This window comes from Rhipicephalus microplus, chromosome 9, assembly GCF_043290135.1.
Source record: "Rhipicephalus microplus isolate Deutch F79 chromosome 9, USDA_Rmic, whole genome shotgun sequence".
NCBI classification, from domain to species: Eukaryota; Metazoa; Arthropoda; class Arachnida; order Ixodida; family Ixodidae; genus Rhipicephalus; species Rhipicephalus microplus.
The window spans coordinates 107,300,820-107,325,090 of NC_134708.1; the positions used below are offsets into that span (position 1 = coordinate 107,300,820).

General features: G+C 44.5%; 1 protein-coding gene across 2 annotated transcripts in view; it reads right to left on the reverse strand.

Moving 5' to 3' along the window:
- Positions 1-24,271, reverse strand: part of LOC119163098 (salivary peroxidase/catechol oxidase) — a 186,440-nt gene that overhangs the window by 28,688 nt on the left and 133,481 nt on the right. For both annotated transcript variants that reach the window (XM_075874229.1, XM_037415031.2), the window contains exons 4-5: positions 24,060-24,248; positions 770-931 (exon numbers count right to left, since the gene is read on the reverse strand). In XM_075874229.1, coding sequence (XP_075730344.1) covers positions 770-931; positions 24,060-24,248 — 351 coding nt within the window. The remainder of the gene's footprint in view (positions 1-769; positions 932-24,059; positions 24,249-24,271) is intronic.

A 24,271-nucleotide genomic window follows, 5' to 3' on the forward strand; every position in this document is an offset into this window, starting at 1 on the left:
CTATATCAAGACTGTCGAGTCTCCATTTTACACGTCATAGCGCGAGAGAAGTGTGCTCGAATACCTTGTTTTCAGTAGGCGGCTAGCTGATATTAGTAGAACCAATGGCATCGCAGGAAGGCTAGCTTTACGATTAGGAAAAAGACCTGTTGCATAACGAAATCAACATCATAATCCTCATTATTATGAATTACTTTTATAGGGTTGTGCTAGACATCTTTACTCTATAACCATAATATTGTTTTTCTTTTCACAGTTCTTTCTAAATCATTTCCAAACGGGCTCAGTGTTGTACCATTTTTATTGCCCTCCCGGCTTGGACTAAGTGTCAGCAGTGTTTGATAAAATAATGAATATTTAAATAAATAAATAAATAAGACAAAAATAGACCACGGGTATTAAGGCGCAGCCACAGCTATGCCAATAACAATACCAGGATGAACTCTTATGACTTGTTTACTGAGCAGGAAGCTATTTCTGTCAGTCTCGGGCCGCTGCGTGATTTTTATTTTTATTTTTGTGTTGCCGAATTGCCCAAGTTTCCACGATTCATAATTCATGCAGAGCAGTGCCTCTGCAACATTATTTGTCATTCCACGCACCCTGTCTAGTTCACTAAAGTGAACATTTCTCGCGTTCGATTTTTTATATATCTGGAACAATGTCTCTGTTGAGATCATCCTCTTACGAATGTATAGGTTATCGCTTGATTTAAAGCTTATTTGTTTACGTTTAGTTGGATGATAATTAGCGTATGAGGAGGACGTACGCATGATTCCGTTGCAGTCGCTGCACCCCGAGGAGCGGACGAAGTTGATGCACGACACGGACAGCGGGGCGTAGAAGGGGTCATCGCTGCTAACGTTCACCGGGAAACAGGCCGGCGACGTCTCGTTACTGGTGCCGCAGCACACCAGCAGGGACCCGTTGACTGCAGAGACAGAAGGGGAGAACTGATTGTTATAAGGTAAAACTCACACGTTTCCTTAGTATTCACGTACGCCGACTAGAAAAGAAAGTCGTGATCTTTTTTTTTTCCTTCAGTCTGTTCATTCCCAGCCACATGCACTTAACCTTATTTCGTACTGCCTCCAGGATCGAAGGCGCCTGGGCGGGTTTTTGACTTCCTGCATGAGCGGCCTTGGTACAATGTGACGGATGGGACGTAATCTCGACGTCACAAGTTTGACAATCTGTGACTTCATGAACACCCCAAGTTGGGACGCTAGTACGTGATTATTTTTTGCGCTGACCACTGACCTAACGCCAATAGACCACTGGACGCCGACACTAACAGTGATTTTTTGCGTTCGATGAGGCATCTAAGGCTCTCGCCATAATAACGGTGAGAACTTTGAAAGAGGCAGAACAACGTCAAACATTTACTTCACTGCCACCCCCGCCACCCCGCCACCCCGCCCATAGTCCCCCCCCCCCCCAAAAAAAAAGCGGGAGCAAAATCTGCGCCATACATGCATAGTAAAGTGGGGTGCTACTTCGATGAAGCTTGCCCCCCCCCCCCCCCCTGCTGATGTTAAATCCTGTGCATGCTTACGGTGACTTCTAGGACTCTTGCAATGACACTACGAACAAAGGAGAATTAGAAACGCTTGTTTATTCATTGAGTCTAATTTCTAAAAATGTCGCCCTGCGCTGTGTTTACGCCATTATGGCTCACACGACGGGATGACGAGCGAGAATAATAATAATAAAAAAAATAACATGCATCATTCATAGGTCCCCAAAGCTGGCGAACTCACTGAAAATCACTTGTAAAATATATTTTGAGCTTTGAACAACTCACTCGGACTCAGACTCGAGAAAGTTTTCATGAGCCTGATTCACTCAGACTCACACTCATTAGAACATTACTCGCCCGGACTCACTGAGTGTCACACTCACGGCTTGATCTCATTATGAGTGAGTACGAATGAGTCCACTCATGAATACATTAGCCACAAATCAGTGTCTGCAACCATGGTGTCTGTACTCTTTATCACGAATATCTCATGTAATCGGTGCTCTTCTTGGCGCTGTATGATATGTTATATTCGAAAACGCGTTTTGAGTACTTGTAAATCAGTAAGGTTACTTTTCTCGGAATAGATCACAGCGTACAAAATATTTATGAAGCACTTCCCTTCAACAGCTAGTGGGAGGGAGGTCAAGGCACTCCCTTACGTAATTTACGCCTTCTATCAAAACATATTGAAATGAAGTATGCATGACACTGCTTTAGAATACCTGTGAGTAGACATGAGTATAAACGTGAATCCAGGTAAGGCTGGTATTTATGCAAAGACTACTAAATTACCGTTACAAAATCCCACTACACGCATAATTTTTCGCGCAGATTATATTTATTTGTCATTTCGTTTTCTTCTGCTTTGTTCACTTGTCATTGCACCTAATTATTCCTAAAGGAAACAGGACTTGCAAAATGCCCCCCTCCCTCCCTCCCTCCCTCCCTCCCTCCCACCCACCCCCTGTGTTTATAAGGAGTGCTCAAAGCTGCACCCATGCGTGACTAACAAAGTGAGAGAGTTTATTCGAAAGCAGGAATGTAGGCCGAGTATGTGCGCTCTATGAAGCCCACCAAGTCCCTGCAGTGTGATCACTGGCCACTGCATTAACTCGGCCTGCTTGATCACGCCTCTTAAGGACTTAGTTGTATCTTTAGAATGTATGCCTTTATTTGCTCTTTATTGATTGGCTACTTATAATATTACAGTAATTTCGTATTTATTGCCATCGGTGTTTATTTATATATCGTATGCCTTCGAAGATGCGCCACGATTGAATCTGTATTTAGATAAATAACAATCAGCTGTAGCTCTGCTCCTGACTTGTTTAAAACACGGGTGGAATAGAATGAATCACTAAATACAGGCTAATTGTACAAATACCTTCGCGAGGATGTTTGAATTACGCTGTTTGAATAGTGATTGAATAATTATTTGATTGATTGGCTGATCGATTCACTTCAAATAAAAAGGTTTGGATGACTTTCTGGGATGATGATGTTTGAAACCAGACTCCCAAGATGTTTCTTTTAGTAAAATACCGATCAGAAAGTCTGCCTAAAAGGGCACTAAAGTGGTACAACAAGTTACTCTAGACTGCTAAGGTATACACTGAAAGCTCTACCATCCTTCACTTGCATAGGTTAGTTGATGAATGAGAAAAATAACGTAAAAAGTGCCACTTCATATTAACGTAAAAGGTATCGTGTCACGAATTTCAAAGTAATTGTTTGTATTTTGGCCACATTCGTCAAAGAAAAATTTTAAAAGCTTGGTATGCGATGTTTCTCACCGTCTCCGAAGACAACGTAGTTCAATATTACCATTCCGGAGGCACGCCGGCATTAATATATACCCTAAACATTTAGGGCGTCATGGTCACAGAATATTTTTGCGAGTTTTCTTACTATTATGCATCTTCTCGCATGAAGCGCGATGATTTTGGTGTCACGAAAGAATAACTTTCTGATCAAATAAAAAGGTTTCTTTTTTATTGTCCACTGAAAAGAACATGGAGAAAGTACGCCGGAAAGTCTATCACAATAGGGGTCTGCGGAATGGTCAAAACAATAATTCTATTGCGAGAGTTGCACGAGTTTCTTGATTCTACGTTGACCCAAAGCCGATGAATGGGTGAAATGGTCATTCTAGTGCGTCAGCTCTACATCACTGATACGCTGTCACAAAAGCGATGACAGTGTTGTAGCGGCACGTCGAGAATTGTTTCTTGGTGGTGGCAGTATTCCATCGACGTCGTATAAACGCCGGTTAGAGCACAAAAAAGAACTGCAGTGAGTTACCGTGACAGTGTACGTAATGTTTCGAAGTTTTTGTGCATTATCTACTCCTGATAAAATCACGATCAGTGTCGGTGCCCCTTCGTAGGCCTTGGGCAGCGCCACTGGCGAGGCGTTTACCGCCGGCCGCACAATGTTCCCATAGCCATTGTAAAAGTGAGATGTCATCCATTAAAAGCACAATGAAAAATTTAATTCAACATTGTAAACTTTGCCCGTTTTCAAGGATTGTCACAGTGTCAGAGAATATTACCAATTTGCTAGAAAATTGTTGTATGAAATATTACACTGTTACCCAATGATCAGAAAGCTCGGAACCCGAAGATGTCTGGATTTACAAGGCGGCAGTGGTATGATATACACGTGAGTATATACGCGGTCTTCAATAACATTTTGCGTGGCATGCACCGCTTAAGATATGCAAGCTGTTTGCAGTTATGTGCCACAAATAGCAACTTTCGTGGAAATAGGTCGAAGGCCAGATGACGTGATCAGCGCCTTTGCGATTCATCGACGGCATGAAATGAGTGAAATAGTGGGCAAACATGCGACGTTAGGGATGACTTATCACATACGTTTTGTCCAAAAGAAAAACTGCACGGGGCTTTTGATACATGATCGTTCTTATTATAGCATTATTATTGCCTGCTTCGCGTAAGCCGCAACTACGTGCCAAGGTTGGCTCGGCAGTTGTAGCTTGCAAACAGCGTAACCGTGAGGGGCAAGTTTTCGAGAATGCTCTGTACACTAACGGCCCACACGTGCGCTTAGAATTGAACATGCAAAGAGCCACGCTCGTGCCCAGCGAGCATCCGAGACTGTTGCGAAATGCAGGGGCGATCGTTGCGCGATCTTTGTGCGACACCTGCTGTTGTTCTCTTCTCCTGGCTCGTCTGGCTCGCTGCCAGGCGCTAGTGCTGCGGGCGGGTGTCATGCCAACGGCATCTCTTCGAGGCAAGCCCGCCTGTTCTGCGAAGATTCCGCCGTTGCAGGTGGATAGCAATGGCACCAACAGGAGTGCCCAACCCGTCACTAACGTTAAAAAAGAACGAATACTAAACATATATATGCCCACTTAATACTCGTGTCACACGGACGTTTGAAAGGCCTTCTAAGAAATGGCCTATTGAGTCAATGGTAAAGCTCAACTTCTTGCTATACGGGACGTTTTGAATGCTGTGAAGGTACATGGAGCACTGCCAACCTCTATTAGAAATTGGATAGCCATATTGAAACGGAAGCGCTAACAGCGTAAACGTGCGATTTCCGCTCCTAAGATTAGATAAATCTAAGCAGTATAATTGACCCATAGTATATATGAGCGTAATAAATTCTTTATTCAAGTATTTTTTCCAGTTGAAATCTGTGAACTGCTAATACTCTGGACAAGTTTAAATAAAATCACTTTGCTGTATACACCACTGAAGCAATCCTGATAAATATGAAGGGCTGGTGGTGGTTTATATTCTTTTTCTTAAACGACAACTGAGGTTGCAGAATGTACCTGAGGGTCATTAGCCCGAAATCAGCCATATAGCGATGTCAATGTAGCAACACCGTGTGACCTTGGGCCGGTAGACGGTGGCTCGGTTTGTTTGTGAAAAGCTTATTTCGATTAACGTTTTTTTTCCTTCACTGACAGCGTTTCGTACTACATTCCTATTTAATATTAGGCATTATATTGGAGCCTCTGAACAACATTTCGCGAGACGTCGGCGACTTCTTGCGAGATCTCCAGGAGACCAGTCAGGTGATTGGTTCACCGTAGAAAAGGTATAAATGCACTTTTTTTAATTTGAATAATTCAGTCCCACCTTTACTCAGTCGAACATGTCCCATCCCTCTTTATTGTTCGGTGTCATTGCAAGATACGTTCATGAAGAAAATGGCGGCTTACGACTCCCTGATGTTACATTCGAAGAATCATTCATGTTCCACCTGTGTACCCCTGAAGGTCCGGGATGAAACACAGACTGTTGTGAGCAAAACATCCTTATTTCAATTTCATATCTGCATGCATTGCTAAGTATGATTTTTTTCGGACTAAACCAGTTGAGTGCGACGGGGGTGGTGGAAGGGAATGCAGTGATGATTTGCTCTCATAATGAATTACCCCACGCACATCTATGGCATAATCTTTTATTTTCTTGGGTATATGACATTTTTCGGCTGTTGTACTGCGTCCAGAGAAGGAGACCCTGTCACGCTAATCTGGCTTTTCTATCCTGTTTGGAATCCTGCATTTAGGCATTTGTATGTTTAAAGAAAAAAAATGTTTGAAACCTCTTCTCTTTGTTAGACGCAACCTAATGAAAATCAGCATATAATGATGTCAAGGAAGGTATATATGCGATGTTAATTTTACTGTTTTTAAGCCCACCGCATTAGTTGCGATGTAAAGCAAGTGAAGTGTACGAAAAGGAAACTTGCTGCCGGCATGGAACAAACTGATATATTTCTTGGCTTCGCTATCTTCTGGTTTTAATAGGGCTTTGTATGTTGACAGATAAGCTTTAATCAACGGAATCGAGGCAGTTGTACCTCAATGTTCGGACGCGGAATATAGGAAGAGGGCAACAAAGTTTCTAGAATTCGTAACAATTGAATGCGTAGGTAATGCAAGATATTTTGCTCTGTAGGATGCTACGGGACTGTTTTACCATATTTAAATCAGAGGAATATCGTTCTAAGGACTGTCTTCTAAACAGTGGGAGATGTGCGAAAAAAGCAATGCACACTCTAGCCCGCCACAGTGATACGTCGGCACGTCTGGTATGCTTTATAAAACAAGGAATCCTTCCGCATCGCATTAAAAAGTAAAGAAAAAACTTCTAATTTGTCGTGAACACCTTGCGTCTTTGTTAAAACATGATGGCGTTAACTTTTTAGTGTGGAGACCTTCGGTGATTGAAGGCTACTCTATATATGAATGGAGGGTCGAAGATCCGCAGAGCTCTAATAGGTGTTGAAATAAGTTTATTCGTGTGTTGCAGATTGAAATTAGCATCATCCCTAACCAGGACACACGCGTTCACCACCCAAGCCTTCTTTCTGTGCAGATGGTTAACAAGAGAAGCTGAAAAATGCAGTCCCGCTGCTGCCGACCATCAGTTGAAGCCTGCCTCAATCACTGCTTACGTCTGTACAGATATTTTAAGCAGTGTTTGTCGCCCATGTGTTCTCTTGTTAATATTAGGGGACCACTATTGTGGGTGTTGGGGATATGCCCAAGAAATGTGTCGCATACGCGCTACGGAAGTTTCGCAGCATACCTGATATGTTCGAGGTTTGCCGTGCTCCGTATACAGAAAATTATCCCCATTAACTGGCACGCGTAGGTGAAACATGCTCAGTGGCCTTTCTTTGACTCAGCCTTGAGCAATTCTTCGCCACCTTCGCTGACTTTTCAACATCGTAGCTGTTCTTAGCCGATGTTTTCAACTCCATCGTTGTGGTAGTGCCGATCACGTGACCTCTCATTGTGGCGAGGAGGAGACCCGGTAAGAAGGAGGAGGGCTGCGTGTGAGGACAAAGGATGTCAAGGCACGAACCTTATGAGAAACCAGCGTGACGCCGCAGTGTGTATGGTGGCATGCCAGCGCCAGCGTTCTGGAGAAGTCACTGTCCCAATGACGAAGTCGCCTGGCATGAGCTTGAGTGAGAGTTGACGCGAGATTACACATGTCGTCACCAAGCTAACCGCGATGTTCGCCCAGAAGAGGCCGAAGCTAAGCGCCTATGAACAGAAGACCTGAAAAAACATGGAAGTACGATGTAGCCAGATGAAGTGACGATGGGATGTGGGGCTAGTCAAGCTGTGTTTTTTGATCGCAGCTTTTTTCCCGCATTCCACACCACACATTGTATGGTGTAACACTGTGGTGAAATAAACTTCAAACTTCAAGTACCGGCGCAGGCTTTGCTGTTTAGACAGCTTTCGCCAAGTGGAGCTGGCTGGATTTTTTTCTATTTGGGTTTACAGCCATGAGTTCGGAATAATAGCGTGTATTACGTTTATGGGTAACCATTTTTCCACTTGGCTGAATGTTTTCTTCATAGCACGAGTTGTTCTTAATTTCTTCGACATAACGAGCAAATACAGTTTTTTTTATCACATAAAAAAAACTTCAGTCATTCAACGAGACAGATGTCCCCCCTTCGTAAAACTAATACAGGAATAAAACCGTCTCTCGGATGATATTCTTACAAGGAAACGTATAATTGCGAATATTTACGATGTTTACTTGCGATGGCAATGGCTGACACACTGGTGGGCTGGGACCAGTCTTTATCCACTTCGTAGTCTTTTCTTTCAAGCAGAGACCCTCTACCGCTTTATGCCCTAATCCCATTACTGCGTTGTGGAACTTCCCCATGGCGTTAAAGCGCCGACCCGGCGCTTGTCACGAAAGGGGAGTGTTGGGTGACACATAAGGCTACAGTCTCACGACGTGCACAACAGTTGATGGTGGTGGCGTTGAGTGCACTTCACCGACGACTCGCTGCATCTCGTAGGTGAGGTTAATGACCTTGCGTAGGAACTTGTATGGTCCATCATAGCGAAATAAGAGCTTTGCTGAGAGGCCAATGTGACGACAGGGGGCCCACAAGAGTACTAGTAAACTGGGTGCATACGAAACTTCACGGTGGTGACGATTGTACCGATCTTTCTGAGAGGCTTGAGAAAGTATGAATAGTTCCCGGGCAATCTGTCGTGCTGCGTCGGCTCGTTCTATGGCATCGCGGACGTATGTGACAGGGGAGCTTGAACCAGCGGGAAAGAGTGCATCAAGAGGCAGAGAGGGTTAACGTCCACAGAGAAGGTAGAACGGGGAATAGCCTGCGGTGTCATGTCTGGAGGAGTTGTAAACAAAGGTGACGTAGGGTAACGTTGCGTCCCAGTCGCGGTGGTCTGGAGAAACATACATCGAGAACATGTCGGTGATAGTGCGATTCAGGCGCTCTGTAAGTCCATTAGTTTGTGGATGGTATGCTGTTGTGAACTTGTGGTTCTTGGAACAGGAAGGTACAAGATCCTGGGCAACGCGAGATAAAAAGTATCGGCCTTGGTCAGTAACGAGCTGTCGAGGAGCACCGTGATGCAAAATGATGTCTTGCAGTAGAAAGTCGGTGACATCGGTAGCGCAGCTGGTTGGGAGAGCGCGGGTGATCGCGTAACGTGTCGCGTAGTCAGTCGCCACGGCAACCCATTTTTTCCCGGATGCAGAAGTGGGAAATGGTCCGAGAAGGTCAAGCCCTACGCGGTAGAATGGTTCAGCAGGGATCTCAATAGAGTGAAGGAGGCCAGCTGGAAGCGATGTTGGTCGTTTTCGATGTTGACAAAGGTCGCAGCTGGCTACATACTTTTGCACAGAGAGACATAGGTGTGGCCAGAAAAAACGGTGCCGGACGCGATCATAAATGCGGGTGACTCCCAGGTGACCAGCAGCAGGATCATCGTGAAGCTGTCGAAGAACATCTACACGCAATTGGGAAGGCACGACGAGAAGGCGATCAGAACCATTAGGGCGCAAGTTGTGGCGGTAGAGAACCCCCTCACGAAGGAAGTATAAGTTCAGAGAAGTGGGTGGAGTAGCGAAACTCAGGCCTTCTATGATGAGAAGTAAATCCGGGTCGTGGCATTGCTCAGAAGCGATATCAAGAAAGTCTGATATTGATAAGACATAAGCCTCAGTAGCTCCCTCTGTGGCGTCTGGCGGATCCACTGGATACCATGACAGGCAGTCGGCGTCCTGATGGAGGTGACCAGATTTATGCATGACCGAGAAGGTGTATCCTTGGAGGCGGAGAGACCAACGACCGAGACGTCCCATGGGATCTTTGAGCGACGAAAGCCAGCAGAGCGCATGATGATGGGTTAGAACAGTAAAACTGCGGCCGAACAGGTACGGACGAAATTTAGTGACAGTCCAAACAAGAGCAAGGCACTCTTTTTCAGTGATGGAATAGTTCTTCTCGGCAGGGGACAAAAGGCGGCTAGCGCAGGCGATGACGCAGTCACGTCCATGCTGACGCTGAGCTAAAACAGCCCCAATTCCGTGGCCACTCGCGTCAGTACGAACTTCTGTCGGTGTGGTCTGATCGAAGTGGGATAATATTGGCGTAGTTGTGAGGGCTGCAATGAGCACCAAAAATGCAGCACGTTGAGGCGAATTCCAAGTAAATGGGACGTCTTTTTTAAGAAGCTCGGTGAGAGGCCGCGCAATATCGGGAAAATTCCGGATGAAGCGGCGGAAATAGGAGCACAAACCAAGGAAGCTCTGGACATCCTTTACAAAAGAGGGTACGGGAAATTGAGTCACTGCCCGAATTGTGCCCGGGTCTGGCTGTACCACAGATGCGTTAACGAGGTGACCAAGTACAGTTATTTGGCGACGGCCGAAACGACATTTGGAGGAGTTCAGCTGGAGACCAGCGTTGCGGAATACTTGGAGAATACTGTACAGTCACTCAAGATGGCTCGCGAACATCGGTGAAATAACAATTATATCCAAGTAGCCAAGCAAGTAGACCATTTGAGGCCGCGCAGAAGGGAATCCATCATGCGCTCAAAGGTGGCCGGCGCATTGCAAAGACCAAACGGCATTACTTTAAATTGATATAACCCATTGGGGGTTACAAATGCTGTTTTTTTCTCAGCCTCGTGGGTGAACAGCGATCTGCCAATAACCAGATCGAAGGTCAATGGACAAAAAAACTTCGCGCCATGAAGGCAGTCAAGGGCGTCATGTATTAATGGTAAGGGGTAAACGTCCTTTTTAGTGAGCTTGTTGAGATGTCTATAATCGACGCAAAACCGCCATGTGTTGTCCTTCTTCTTGACAAGGACGACAGGAGATGCCCATGGACTAGATGACTGCTCGACGACGCCTTTGGCGAGCATTTTCTCGGCCTCTTTCTGGATGACAGAGCATTCGGTAGCGGAGACACGGTAAGGGCGGCGATGTATTGGGTTGGCATCGTCCGTGTTGATGTGATGGGTCACAACTGATGTCTGGCCTAAAGGGCGGTTGTCAAGATCAAATATGCCCGCATATGATGTTAACAGACAGTGAAGGTCTTGTGCTTCGGAGGGCGAAAGGTCTGGCGCTATCATTTTGGCAATGTCAATGCTTGACAGGTTGGGCGCAGGGAGCAAGCTGACGTGCGGAGTAGGTTGCTGAGCCGACAGTTCAGAAATATCACACTCTTGCAACGACGACATGACAACTAGTTTAATACCAGCAGGCAGCACGTGCGTGGAGAAACCAAAGTTCAAAAGAGACAATTAGGTCTGGTTGTGGCGTACTCTCACGACGGTGTGCGGGACAGCAATGGAATGCTTTAGCACAACGTCGGTAATGGGTGAAACGACATATTCACTATCGCGCACAGGCGGATCACACATGAGCTGCACGTAAGTCGCGGCTTGCGGCGGAAGATGCAGGAAATCGGTGGCACAAAGGCGATTTTGAGCATCACGGGCGACAGTGGCGTCAAAAGGCAGTTCCAACTGAAGAAGGCCCGTCGAGCAGTCGATAAGAGCGGAGTGTGCAGAGAGAAAGTCGAGACCAAGAATCACGTCATGTGGGCACTGCTCAAGCACGGTGAACAATACGACGGTCTGACGGCCAGCCATACACACGCGAGAGGTGCACATGCCGAGAACGGTAGATGTGCTCCCATCGGCAAGAATTACTGCACACTTAAGAGGAGGCATGATCACTTTTCGCAGTTTCATACAGAGAGCAGCGCTCATGACTGAAATTTGTGTGCCAGTGTCTATGAGGGCTGTAACGGTTACGTCATCCACCATAAGGTCCGAAATATTGCGGCGTGTAGGAATCGTCTGCAGAGGATTTGCCGACCGGGTCGTTGATGCAGCGTTACCTCCGGGAGCTGCATGGTCTAGTTTCCCGAGGTTAGGGGCCCAGGTAGTGCAGGGGACCTGGATCGGGGAATCATCGGCGAGAGAGATCGGTGGCCTTGGGGTGATGGTGACCGGTTGAACCTTCGGCCCTGAACTTTAGTAGCAGTAGGCTGAGGATCGTACTGAGTAGAAAACCGACAAGAGTTGTCTTCAAAGCGGCGCGATGTCCCAGTGTTCGCGGATGAATTGGCGTCCAACAGTTGCGACACTATGCGCAATGTGTCCGGCGCGAGAGCAGTGAAAGCTGACTGGTCAATCATCCGGCATCCTCCATTCAGCAGGGTTCCAGTAGTGGGAAGGGTAGTTTGAAGGGTACACCACGATCTGGTTAACCGGAGCCGAACTCTCGGTAGTGCGAACAGCGCAAACAGGTGCGATGCCGAAATTTGCTATTTCTTGGCGAACGACGGCTTGGATGAGGGAGACGGTGGATGTGCTATCTTGAGGGCCGTTGGAAGCGATGACTGCAGGAGCCATTGCTTCGGGTTCACGGCGAACAATCCTGGTGACATTTTCGGATGATGTAGCTTGCGTGAACCTGGGGTAGTCTTCGCAGGTCAAAGTGGGAGAAGTATTAGGCAGGCGCGCAAACTGGTGGGTTATACGACGGTTCTTGGCGTGCTCGAAGCGCTGACATTGTTTCACCACCGCGTCGACGGTGGCGCAATCATTAACGATCAAGGGGTTAAAGACGTCGTCGGCAATTTCTTTTATTATGTGGGCGATTTTTTCAGTTTCGTTAGTGTTCTCGTCCACCTTTCGACGGAGGCCCAATACGTCCTGTGTATGGGATACATATGATTCCGCCGATGTCTGCACGCGACCTTCCAGGTCTTTCCTCGCGGCCTGCTGATCGCCCAAATGACCTGCTGAACAACTCGACAAACTTCATTTTGCAAATGTCCCAGCTGGTCAACTCCGACTCATGTGTGTCATACCAGGTGAGTGCCGTATCCCGCAAGTAAAATACAACGTTGGCCAGCATCAACGTGGGGACCCACCTATAGTATTCGCTCACGCACTCGTACAATGCGACCCAATCTTCAACATTCATCTTGTCCTTGTCGGTGTTCGAGAATGTTCCGGGGTCTCGTGGAGGCAGGAGTATCAGAGGAAGCAGCAGCAGCTGCTGTTGCTGCTGCTGTTGCTGCGGCTGTTGTTGCTCTTGTGGGTAGGCCAGTCGAGCCATTTCAGGAAAATGAAGGTGGCGACCACACCGAAGTTCCGTGTTGGCTTGCCGGGAGAGCCAGTAAACCTACCCAGCACCTCCACCAATAGTCCTACAAGGAAACGTATAACTGTGGATTTTTACGACGGTTACTTGCGATGGCAATGGCTGACACACTGGCGGGCTGAGTTCAGCCTTTATCCACTTCGCAGTCTTTTCTTCCAAGCAGAGACCCTCTACCGCTTTGTGCACGAATCCCACTACTGCCTTGTGGCAATATGATCAATGAAACTTTTAGTACATTTATTTAGTCGCTGTAACAATGTCCACAACATTTCGATCAGTAAGATCAGTAAGATTTTGTTCGTGTGTTAGATTGTAGTGTGTTCCCGGAAGTGGTACTTTTGTAATTCACTGCTCTGTTTTTTTTCACCCACTCCTGCTATAGCCCTTAATGGGCTGCAGTATGTGAATAAAAAAAAGAAAGAAGAGTATGTAAACTGGGAGCTTTGTGTACTTTGAAATATCGTGTTGTTTGTAAACTTTGACTGTTATGTCGTTTATAATTTCTGTAATTCAATATATTTCGAGTGCTCTTTCTTTGAATTACTTTGTGTATTGTTGTATTTGTTGCATCATATGCTAAGTGTGCTACGTTAAGACCCCTTTTCCCCTCCCTCTCTCTACGCCGAGCCTTATGTCGATGCAGGTAAAGTGTAAATAAATAAAATGTTAATCCATAGTTTGCACGTAATGGTATATTGTGTCATGGCTTCTGATATTGTAGTGCTTGTATTGCCGTACCATTGCTGAGCACCAGTAATGTCCATCGCAATGTCGTCATTTGCCAACAAACATGTTTTAAAAGTCGAAGATTGATATTGTTACAGTCAATTGTGGTTAATTCGGTAATATGTTGGGTACATTAGAACCTAGCTGACGTGTTTCAAATAGACCATACAAAATAAACGCAACAGCCACAAAACGCAAGAGCCGAGAAACATAGAAGCGTAATCAATATGGAACTTCACCCACGAAGGAGTGCTACAGGCAAAAAATAAATAAATCGATGAACGAAGTACAATTAACAGCTGAAAAATAAGGGTAAGACGTCGTAGCAGTATCAACGGCGCCTTCTAAAATTCATTGAGCATTCTCGGAATTTCATTTACCAGCTAATGGAGCAGAATATATTATCGGATGAAGCACTGCAAGTTTTCCAAGCATCGTTTTCTCCGAATGTTCAGGAGCCTCTCAAACAAGTCCGTGAAAAGATTGATACGTCACAGTATAATGAAAAGAGTTTGCACAGACGCTGCCCTATTATTCGCCAAGGGCTTATGAATGTGTACGAGCGCCACTTTCATTTTAGCTACATTTCCTCACAGTGTAAATCTGCTGTGAGGCAACTTTGTAAAGATATAATGCGAATAGATATCCCTGAGTACCTTTCTTTTTAACACACCTAAAACGCCAAGTGTCAAAGAAAAATTAAATCAGACGTGCATTAAAACCACTTCAGCGTTGCCTGGCCTCCTAAAGATAAAAAAAACAGTTGTATTTATTAGCTTTAACAAAACTCATGGTCGCAAGCACACAGAGCAATACGACGGTACAAGGCTGTCACCTCCTCCTTATGCCAAGCGCAATGTAGACGCCGTGGCTTCCTTCGATACATAGGCGAGTATGCGGGACCACCCCTCCAGAAGTTGTGGTGCAACCTTCTTGTTGACAACGATTATGAATACGAGAGCAGCGTGCTTTTATGCAGCTTATGCACAGGCCAATTCTATAGTATTGGCGTTTCAGCCTTCGAGGGATCTTACAGTGTTCACAGTAACGTAGGTAGGTTTGGCTTTCTACAAGGTAGTGGTGGGCCTAACAGGGACGTCCGTATACGTAAAAATTTCCCAGTGTTGACACCGCGCTGGTATATTATTTGATAAGAATAGTACACGGTAAACAATTCAGACAATATGAGTCTAAAATTATTTACTATGCCACAAACTATTTGCGCCTATAGAAGCAAATCCACGCTCAGCCGATGACACACCGCGCAAGCTATTGCTTCAGCGTGTTTATACATTTTTATGGTTTTTTTTCATTTGCTGTTCATTCGTGAGCGTGTTAACGTAGTGACGTGTTTTCAATTTCAGATTAATGGCTTTAAAATAGCATTTCAAAGTATAAAGTTTATAAAGACGACACCGTTTCTGCAGAGAAAAGGATGTAAACGACTACAATGGAATGTAAATAAAAACAAACAAAAAATTAAGCTCACACATTGTTTCAATATCACAGGCAAATGACGCCTTGGGAAGGTGTGGCTGATACGAAGGAAATAAAATCATTATGGCTAAATTAGAACACGGGGTTTGTTTGCTTATCATAGTAATTTGGTTCACTAGACGAGCCGGACTGGAGCCGCTCTTGTTCAGTGAGTTCACAGGCGTAACCTGCACGCACTCATACGCGTGAACACGTGTTTAAAGCAAAATATATGTAAAGACAAAGAAGTTTCGAAATGATACTGTCGCAATTTTTTTTCATCAGGTTTGGCGAAGAAGAACGCAAGCGTAGGCTGAGCGCTACGTGGCTCATCGGAGATCGGCTCAACATCGAGCGGCAGGATTCTTTTAGCTACGATTTGGTTTGCTTTTCATTCCACGCATTTCTTGTTAGTTTCTCTCAACTGAAACGTTGTTGCAGCTCTTTGGAGGTCAGGCAAGTCAGAATATTCTGATGTCTTTCTCATCACCCGGCCAAGGGCACTCACTCCCCTTGGCTGGCCTCACTACCGGTCAAGGATTGGCCGCTCGATACCTTGCTACGCAGTGGAGATAGCTACGTCCCTGTGGCTCTGGTTCCTACAAATGGGGGTTCCATTCAAATAAAGAATCCGAAGGTGATACAAGTGGAGCTTCAGAAAGCCTCGTCGCTTTGCCAGAAGATTACGGAGGTCCGCCAGTTAGGCCGAGGGGGTATCGGATCTGTGCTGCTCTGCAGACCAGGATTGCGTCCGAGAGCTTCTGAATTTCTCTGAATTTGCTGCACAGCCGGTGAGCCCGTTTATTCCAGCTCATCTTGCATGTACAAAGGGCATAGTCTGTGGGGTGGATACGAGTCTGGCACCTCAAGAAATTCTTGACTTATTTGCTGTAGCTGGGGCAGTTTCAGTCTATCGATGCACCAGAACGACTGATAAAACAAAATAGTAACTTTTGCAGGAAGAGTTAGGCCAACAGAAATTAAGGCATGACCACTAATCTACAAAGTAGAACCACTTTCCCTGAAACCTTTGCAGTGCTCAAAATGTTGGCGATTCGGCCACAGCATGAAAGGATGCAGGTCAGAGGCTAGATGTCGTCTGTGCGGAGAGAGTCATGACAGCTGCGATTGCAAATCTGATGAGCAGAAGTGCTGCTTGTGTAATGCAGCGCACTCTGCAGACTATGCTGAATGTGGCGCAAAAGAAAAAGAAATGGGTGTTCTAGAAATCATAGAACACAGGCACTGCTCTAGGAGGAAGGCGATAGCAGAAATGCATGAAAGATCGAAAGGTTACGCAGGCATAACATCCCGGCACACAACGGCAATGGATGCATCGCTCACAAAGTCGATAACTGAGGCTATTCAAAAGTCCACTGAAAAGGCAATGCAGCGTCTGGCAGCTACTGTTTTTGAAGCCTTGGCTGATATGTTAACACAACAGCTGACACAAATCATTGGTACAGTTTCTGTGCGAAATCAGTATTCGCACGCTCTGTTGATTTCAAGGGGTACAGAGGAAGAGAATCAGACAGTCAATCATAGATCTATCTCTTCGAAAGCAGGACCTTCAAAAAATAGAGTTCAGGCTGAGTCAGAACCTGTGACAGATGATTCAGGAGACTTTACAGATACGGACACAGAATCTCCAAGAACTTTGAAACGTAACAGATCTCCCCCTTCTAAAAAGTCTTCTCAGAACCCAAAATCCAAGAAATACTTGTGAAAGAAAGACTTATTTAAGAAACTTTCAAAAAATGATTTCTTGAAAAAAGATAATCTGGATCAGGCAGTTTTTTCTGCCGGTATAGCATCAAAATAGGTTCCCTAAAAATTCTGCAGTGGAACTGCCGGTCTATTTGGTCGGCAACTACAGATTTACAATATATTTCTTCGCAAGTTTCTCCCGACATAATTGCCATTCAGGAAACCTGGCTTGCTAACGGTAAAAAGTTTTACATGAAAAATTATCGATTATCCAGCTGGATCGGCCGAGTAGAGGTGGCGGTCTGGCTTTCTTAATATCAACTAAATTTAGTCACAGAGCCAAGATCTCGTATCAGTGTATGGATACGAATCACGAAATTCTGGTGTTAGAAATAACACTACCAAACTGCTTGCCTTTCTCTTTTGCAAATGTATACTTTCCTGCAGGAGTTGAAGACACGAGATGCCTCGATATCATGGTAGCTTCATGCGGAAAAGAAATAGTACTGTGTGGTGATTTCAATTCACACCATGTGTCTTGGGGCTTCAAATCTGATGTATGCGGAAGACGTTTGTGGGAATGGACGCTTGATAATAACTTTTCCTGCTTGAACTCACACGTTGCTACATCTGTAAGAGGTAACTCTAAATCGACTATTGATTTAACATTTTTCAGCTCCACTTTAAGCATATCCTCGTAGAATATATTAGATTGTGCTACAAACAGCGACCACCTTCCCATTACATTTGAAGTTAAGTTCCCGAGGTTTAGTTTGGCAGGGAAAGTTGGCTCATTCGTAAATTATAATAAATTACAAAAGGACTTAAAATCTACGTTAATGTTTCGCGAGGAAATGCAGGAAGACCTTAGGGCTATGAGTCTATGTGCGGTGTTCAAACGATCACTAAAAAATTCAACGTTTACTGTAAACTCGAACACAGCGGGATCTTTTAGCCCTTAGTAGAATCTAGAATGTGTTAGGAAGTATAGAAAGCAAAAAGCAGCTTGGAAAAAGCTGTTAATTAACTAATGCCCCAAAAATTGGAGTGAGTATGAATTCATGGCCACCGATTTTAAGCGTCTAGTGCGCAAAGCAAAAGAAGAATATGATATGAATAAATTTAATTATCTGTCTAAGTCTAAAAATAAGAAAATGCTTTTCAGGTTTTTACGTGCGAGAAAAATGATTCCACAGACAGAAAGCAGTCATTCCAACATTATGTCTTCTCGCGAACTCTCTGATTTCTTGGAAAATATTGCTAAAGGCTTGCAAACCAGGTTTACGACAATTATGCAAAAGTCCATGGTGAAATTGAGGGTGGATTGTGATTTCCAGGAGGTATCTTTAGCTGAACTGGCGGATGTGATGAAGAGCTTACCGCCCGCTGCTCCCGGACCTGATGGGGTGACCTCTACAATGATTAAAGTGCTATACGAAATATCCCCACATGAAATCCGTAATATAGTATATTATTCACCGAAAAATTCTTGGATTCCGGCAGATTGGAAGCTTTCCAAAATAATTCCGATACTTAAGAAACAGGGAATGGAGTCTACTCTGGATAACATAAGGCCTATTTCATTGACATCTAACCTGGTCAAGCTTGTAGAGAGAGTCTTAAATGATCGTATAATAAACTACATCAATAAACATACAATACTAAACCCCAGACGAATTGGCTTTAGATCGGGATACTCCACTTGGTGTGCACATGTGGATTTGGAAAGTCGCATACAGCTGGCTCAGCATCGCCGCGAATACTGTGCACTAGTTACGCTAGACTTAGCTAAAGCGTACGACAAAGTGGAATATCCTATCCTAATGCAGCAGATGCAAGACTATCGCTTTCCAAAATATATAACAGCATGGATTACAGAGTTTGTGAAAGACAGCGAATTTTATTGCTTCTTAGATGGATGCTCTACTAAAAAATATAAGCAAACACGAGGTGTACCCCAGGGCTCAGTATTATCCCCGGTTTTATTCAACATATTACTAAGTTCCATTTTAACTGATCAGGATATCCAATTTTACGTATATGCAGATGATATTGCTTTCTTCCCAACAAACAGTGATCTGCACTCACTGTATCAGGCATTAAAGAATTACATGAACATGCTAGAAGGATGGCTTGACAATATCCATATGTCATTGAACGTCAAAAAAAGTGCGCTTCTGCAATTCTCTTTTAAAGATCGTGTCAACATTTCCCTGATGTATCGTACCGAGCTCATTCCCCAGGTCGATTTCCTGAAATACCTAGGCATCGTATATGATAGGACGCTAAATTGGAAAAGCCATATAGAGGAGGTTGGCTGTAAAGAGTCACGTGCCTTGGGGTGGTTACGCAAATTGGGAAACAGAAAAATAGGATTGCGTAGGAGTACATTGATAATAATTTACAAGATGTATGTGCGGCCTATTATGGAATTCGGGTGTGTATTATTTTCAGGCAGTGCAGCTTACAAGACGAGACAATTAATATTATTAGAAAAAGAAGCTCTGCGTTTGTGTCTTGGACTCCCCAAATTTGTGGCAAATAATGTTTTGTATGTGGAAGCGCGCCTTCCACCTTTGTTAACTCGGTTCAGAATACTTACAGTTCAAACTTTCTTAAAAATATTCAATTCGCCTCTGCGACAAGCATCATACGTTTTTATTCAAGAACCAACCGCATTCTTTGGAACGCAATGGTCTAGACTACATTCCCCTCAGATAAGGTTTGTCCAAGCGTTGCTAGAGCCTCTCAATGTAAATATTTATCAGATTGGCATAACGAAGACGCCTAATTCAAAACTTGAAATTAAATTTGATGATATTTTCCCCTCTAATGCGAAACAACTGCCCCTTCAGTATTTAAATACTTGGTTAAAAGATTACTTGACTCATCTGTCCATAAACAACATTATTGGGACGGATGCATCCGTATTGAACGAAAAGGCTGGAATAGGCATCTTTTGTACTTCTCGCGACTGGTATTTCTCAGTTCGATTACCAGATTACACGCCTATATTCATCGCTGAAATATTTGCTATAATTCTAGCGCTTCGTAAACTTCCTGCAAGCCAATCAGAAGCGGTCATACTTACCGATTCTCTCTCAGTATGCACTGCACTATCTACAGCAAAACATTTGACATTATTGAGTATGATTAGCAGTTTATTACCAGAAAACCTGAAAAAAGTTCACTTGCTATAAATACCTGGCCACTGCGGGATTTATCCAAATGAGATGGCAGACTCGTTAGCCAAAGCATCTTTAAGCGGACCACTCTTACCTATTTTACCTGATTTTGCCTACGTAACAGCACTAAGATATAAAAATTCTTGTTTGCACAAATAAATAGAAAAAAATATCATTGGATAAAGTCAGAGACTTCGTACATTTAAGATATTGCTGGAACAAACAGTGGTGTGTATCTCGGCAGTTAGAAATTACAATCACCAGATTACGATGCAGAATGCCGCATCTGAATTACTACCTACATAAAGCTGGACTAACAGCATCTCCGTTGTGTCTCTTTTGCAAGGAATCAGAATCAATAGATCATTTATTTTTATCTTGTCAACGTTATGCTTATCAAAGGAAAAGATACCTGGTTGAACCAATTGAGAAGCTAGGTTTAAAAATAAACGTGGAACTAATTTTATCCTTCGGAGGGATTACATTAGGTTGTAGCCGCAGGGAAGTTTTCTCTGCTGTGTGCGAGTACATAAGGGCAACAAAGAGATTACCCTGTTAGCCTATTGTTATTATCTACGGCCACGAGACTACCTGAATGCCTGACTTAGCACACTTGATGATCCTGCCACCCGGTTCTTGGCCGATCCCCCTTTGTGGGCGAGTGCCAGTAAAGCTGAAGGTTCATCATCATCATCATCATCATCATCATCATCATCATCATCATCATCATCAACTGTACAATGAAAACGGTCGAGAACAGTTCAGATTTTCTAGGAACGAGAAATATGTGCACGCGACTGGCCTTGCGCTTTCTTTGTATGCACCCAGCATTTCAGATACGGCGGAGCATGTATACAGCTGAAAAGGGAGAAATGCGGAGATAATCATTACAGGAGCCACTTTCTAAACATCGCGTCAAGCTCAAGTCATGCCACCTTTTCGGTAATTGCTTTCGGAACAGCCCAGTCGCCCATGCTTTCACGGTTTCGCCCTTTGTGTAGCATCGCGCGTGCTCTTCGACCTTGCCGCGTCGACAAACTCCTTTGCGCGCTTTTTTTTTTTCGAAAGCGCCGTCGGCCACGTGGCGACCGAGGCGTTGAAGCCGATTTGGCAACGCTTCAAGTTACGCCTAAACGACTTCGCCTCGCAACTACTCTCCGCTCTCGCTCCTACATCCATATAACTCACTCTTATAACGCCCGCCGCCTCGCTCTGATGAGCGCGCCTTCCGCTCTTTCTTTCACGTGGAAAGAAAGGTGGCAAACGATTCTCCCAAGCACGCTTAGCCACTATTAACAGGCCACGGCCTTGTCTGACTAGTGCTGAAGTGTGCGAAGCACTTGTCAACGGCACACCTTCGCTATCGCAGCTCAAATAGAGATGTATTATCCGTGGCGCGCCTGGGAACATTAGAATTGCGCGTTCAGTTCATCGTTGAACAACTGGCAGTGTGTCGGCAGTGGCTAGGATCACGTATTAGTCATTGGGATTTGTTTCAACGAATTGAGGATCCGAGGATATCAGAAGGTAAACTCACACGCTCTCGATTATACATTCCACTAAGATTAAAAAAATTAAGAAGCATCCACGAGTTTCGTGACTCCAGTGTCGTAACTTCAGCAAGAACACTTCAATTTTTCTATACGCAACGACACTTCCGGTAAAATGGCTGTTGTGGCAGCTAAATAAATAGAACATCAGACAGGTGATTCCAATATTGCAAGTTCAGCCCCTGCTGGCGGCAAATCATCTTTCAATGTTGTCAATTTTCAACTCATTCCTGTCACAATTGCTGCAAATAACACCCGCTACACTTTCCTCGGCTTGATCGTCTGTTCTCCTTATTTGCACTGATAAGCAACTCAAAAAACGAATTGAATTTCTGGGACATTAAAACCTCCAAAATTATTATTAATATTACTGAATCGCATGTTCCTGAATTGGACAGAGAAAGTAGGACTGTAGGTCTGCCGATTGATGTGCACAAAAATAAAGTAATAGGTGCAACAGTTTCGTAAGAGAACATCACTCTGCTATAGGCAGTGAGGCTCTAAAAGTGGTAAAATAATACGCCTTTTGGATACACGGACATAAATGTTGAGGAAATTGTCACAGTCACTAAAGCCATATTGCGCAAACTCAGCACAGGGTGTTACGAGGTATCCTCTTTTATGCTGCAGGAAAATGTATGCATTTTTTCACGCTCCTTTGGCTGAAATATTTAACCATGTATTCCAAACACCAAGGGGTTCAGATTTATTAAGGCAGCGTGGTTCCAATGAACGAAAGTGCAATCTGTAGCGTTTCAGAAAGCTGCCGTCCATACATCTATTACGTTCCACTTATATGGTGTTCGAGAAAGCTATCGCGACATCGTTGATAATTTTTTTTTGATCAACGATCCGTGTTACCCCTTGGTCAAAATAGCTTGCACACAAAGAGATCAACCTTCAGTGCAGTTGTATTTCTTCCAGATACAATAAGTTGCTAGCTAAACAAAAGTCTGATACAAGTTGGCGAATGCACATACACTAGAATGTTTTTTTTCAACAGTAAGTCATGGCATAATACCTAATAAATTAGATTAGTGTGGTATTGTGGTATTCATGAGGAATATTGAGTTTTCTTTTTTTAAATTTTGGAACACTTTGGCTGCCCGGCCTGTTCTGTACTCTGTCGTTTGGCGTAAACAAATATAAAAATATAAAAAAGGGACGCAAGGGGCCAATAGAAATATAACAAAGAAAGGAAGAAAACATGAAGAAATGCTGGCATAAATAGATGCAATGACAGGAAAAAAAAACAACAGATATACTAGAAAGCAATGAGAGAGAAAAATAGAAGGAAATAAACGGAAAATCGAGAAATAACAAAGAAGGCTGTCTTGCACGGCACTTCCTTCAAGCTTGACACTCATGGTGTGCATGCTTTATTCTTATATTTTCTATACACGCGATAGATCTCCTATTGATGCTGCATAATTTCAAACGTACAAACTCTTCTATTTCCCCATTCTAAGAAAACACGGGAAATATGGCAGGCTAATGTTGGGCGACTACAGCGAAAGTGTGGCCAATGTTGGCAATTTCCTCAGGTAACGCGAACATCACCTGCGTTCACTTTCAGCCTACTTATTCAGTAATTCGTAAATCATTGCACGCGTGCCATGAACACAACCATACCATGTGTCCATTTGAAATGAAATAATATTACTTTGCAATCAGGAAGGACAACCTTGAAAGCAAGAAATGTACTTCGAACGCATCCGGCATTCATGTAGCGCAGAAACGTGAACTGTCTGTATTAATCACACGAGAGAGGGCTACGGCATTTCTCCTAGAGAAGTTACAGAGAAAACACTTTATTGGATTCTCCGGTGGACGACTTTCATAGCCCCGCGAGGGGAAGGTGGTCGGGATGTGGCCACGCGTCAACTTCCAATGCTTTAACGAATGATAGGAGGGCATGGACAACGCGTTGCTCCAAACCTCTGGCGCGCTTCGGAATGAAGTCGGATTGCCGTTGAGCAAGCCCCACAAGCCTCAAAGCCGGTTTGCTCGCGCAATAAGAGGCGACCTTTTTTGCCCTACTAGACATGGTCGAACTTTTCCTGAATGCGGGGATACAACTTGGAGTGGGTCTCAAAGTAAGTACCCGAGCCACAGCTGATAACAAATAAAAAAAAAAAACGTTCTTTCCCTCATACCCGTAATAACAATGTTAAATTATGAACTTACAGATACAACTCACTATTCGAAGATTTTATAGCGGAATATTTCTGCTTCGAATTGAGAGCAGATGCCTAAACCTTTGCAGTTTGATATAGGCCGGGAGCATTCACAGCAATTTGCAAGGAGAAACGCGCGATAGACGTTGAAGGAACACATGCCAGTGCACGTATGTAGGAACGCGTGGTAGGAGGCGTCCTACGCACGTCTGGCGTTGCCGAGCGCGCGCGGGCGTACGCGGGATATACGGTACCTCCTCTGGCGTCTGGCGTCAGGGCCAGGTCGTGGTCGATGAGCTGCCCGAAGGCCATGACCAGGTGCGTGTACCGGTCTGAGTAGGTGGCCCCCTGCGATGATTGGAGGTCCAACAGGGCGTTGGACACCAGGCGGGCATTGGGCAGCGGCTTACCGGACTGGGACAGGGTCTTGGGCGCGGAGACACCTGCACGACGAAAAATTACTTGC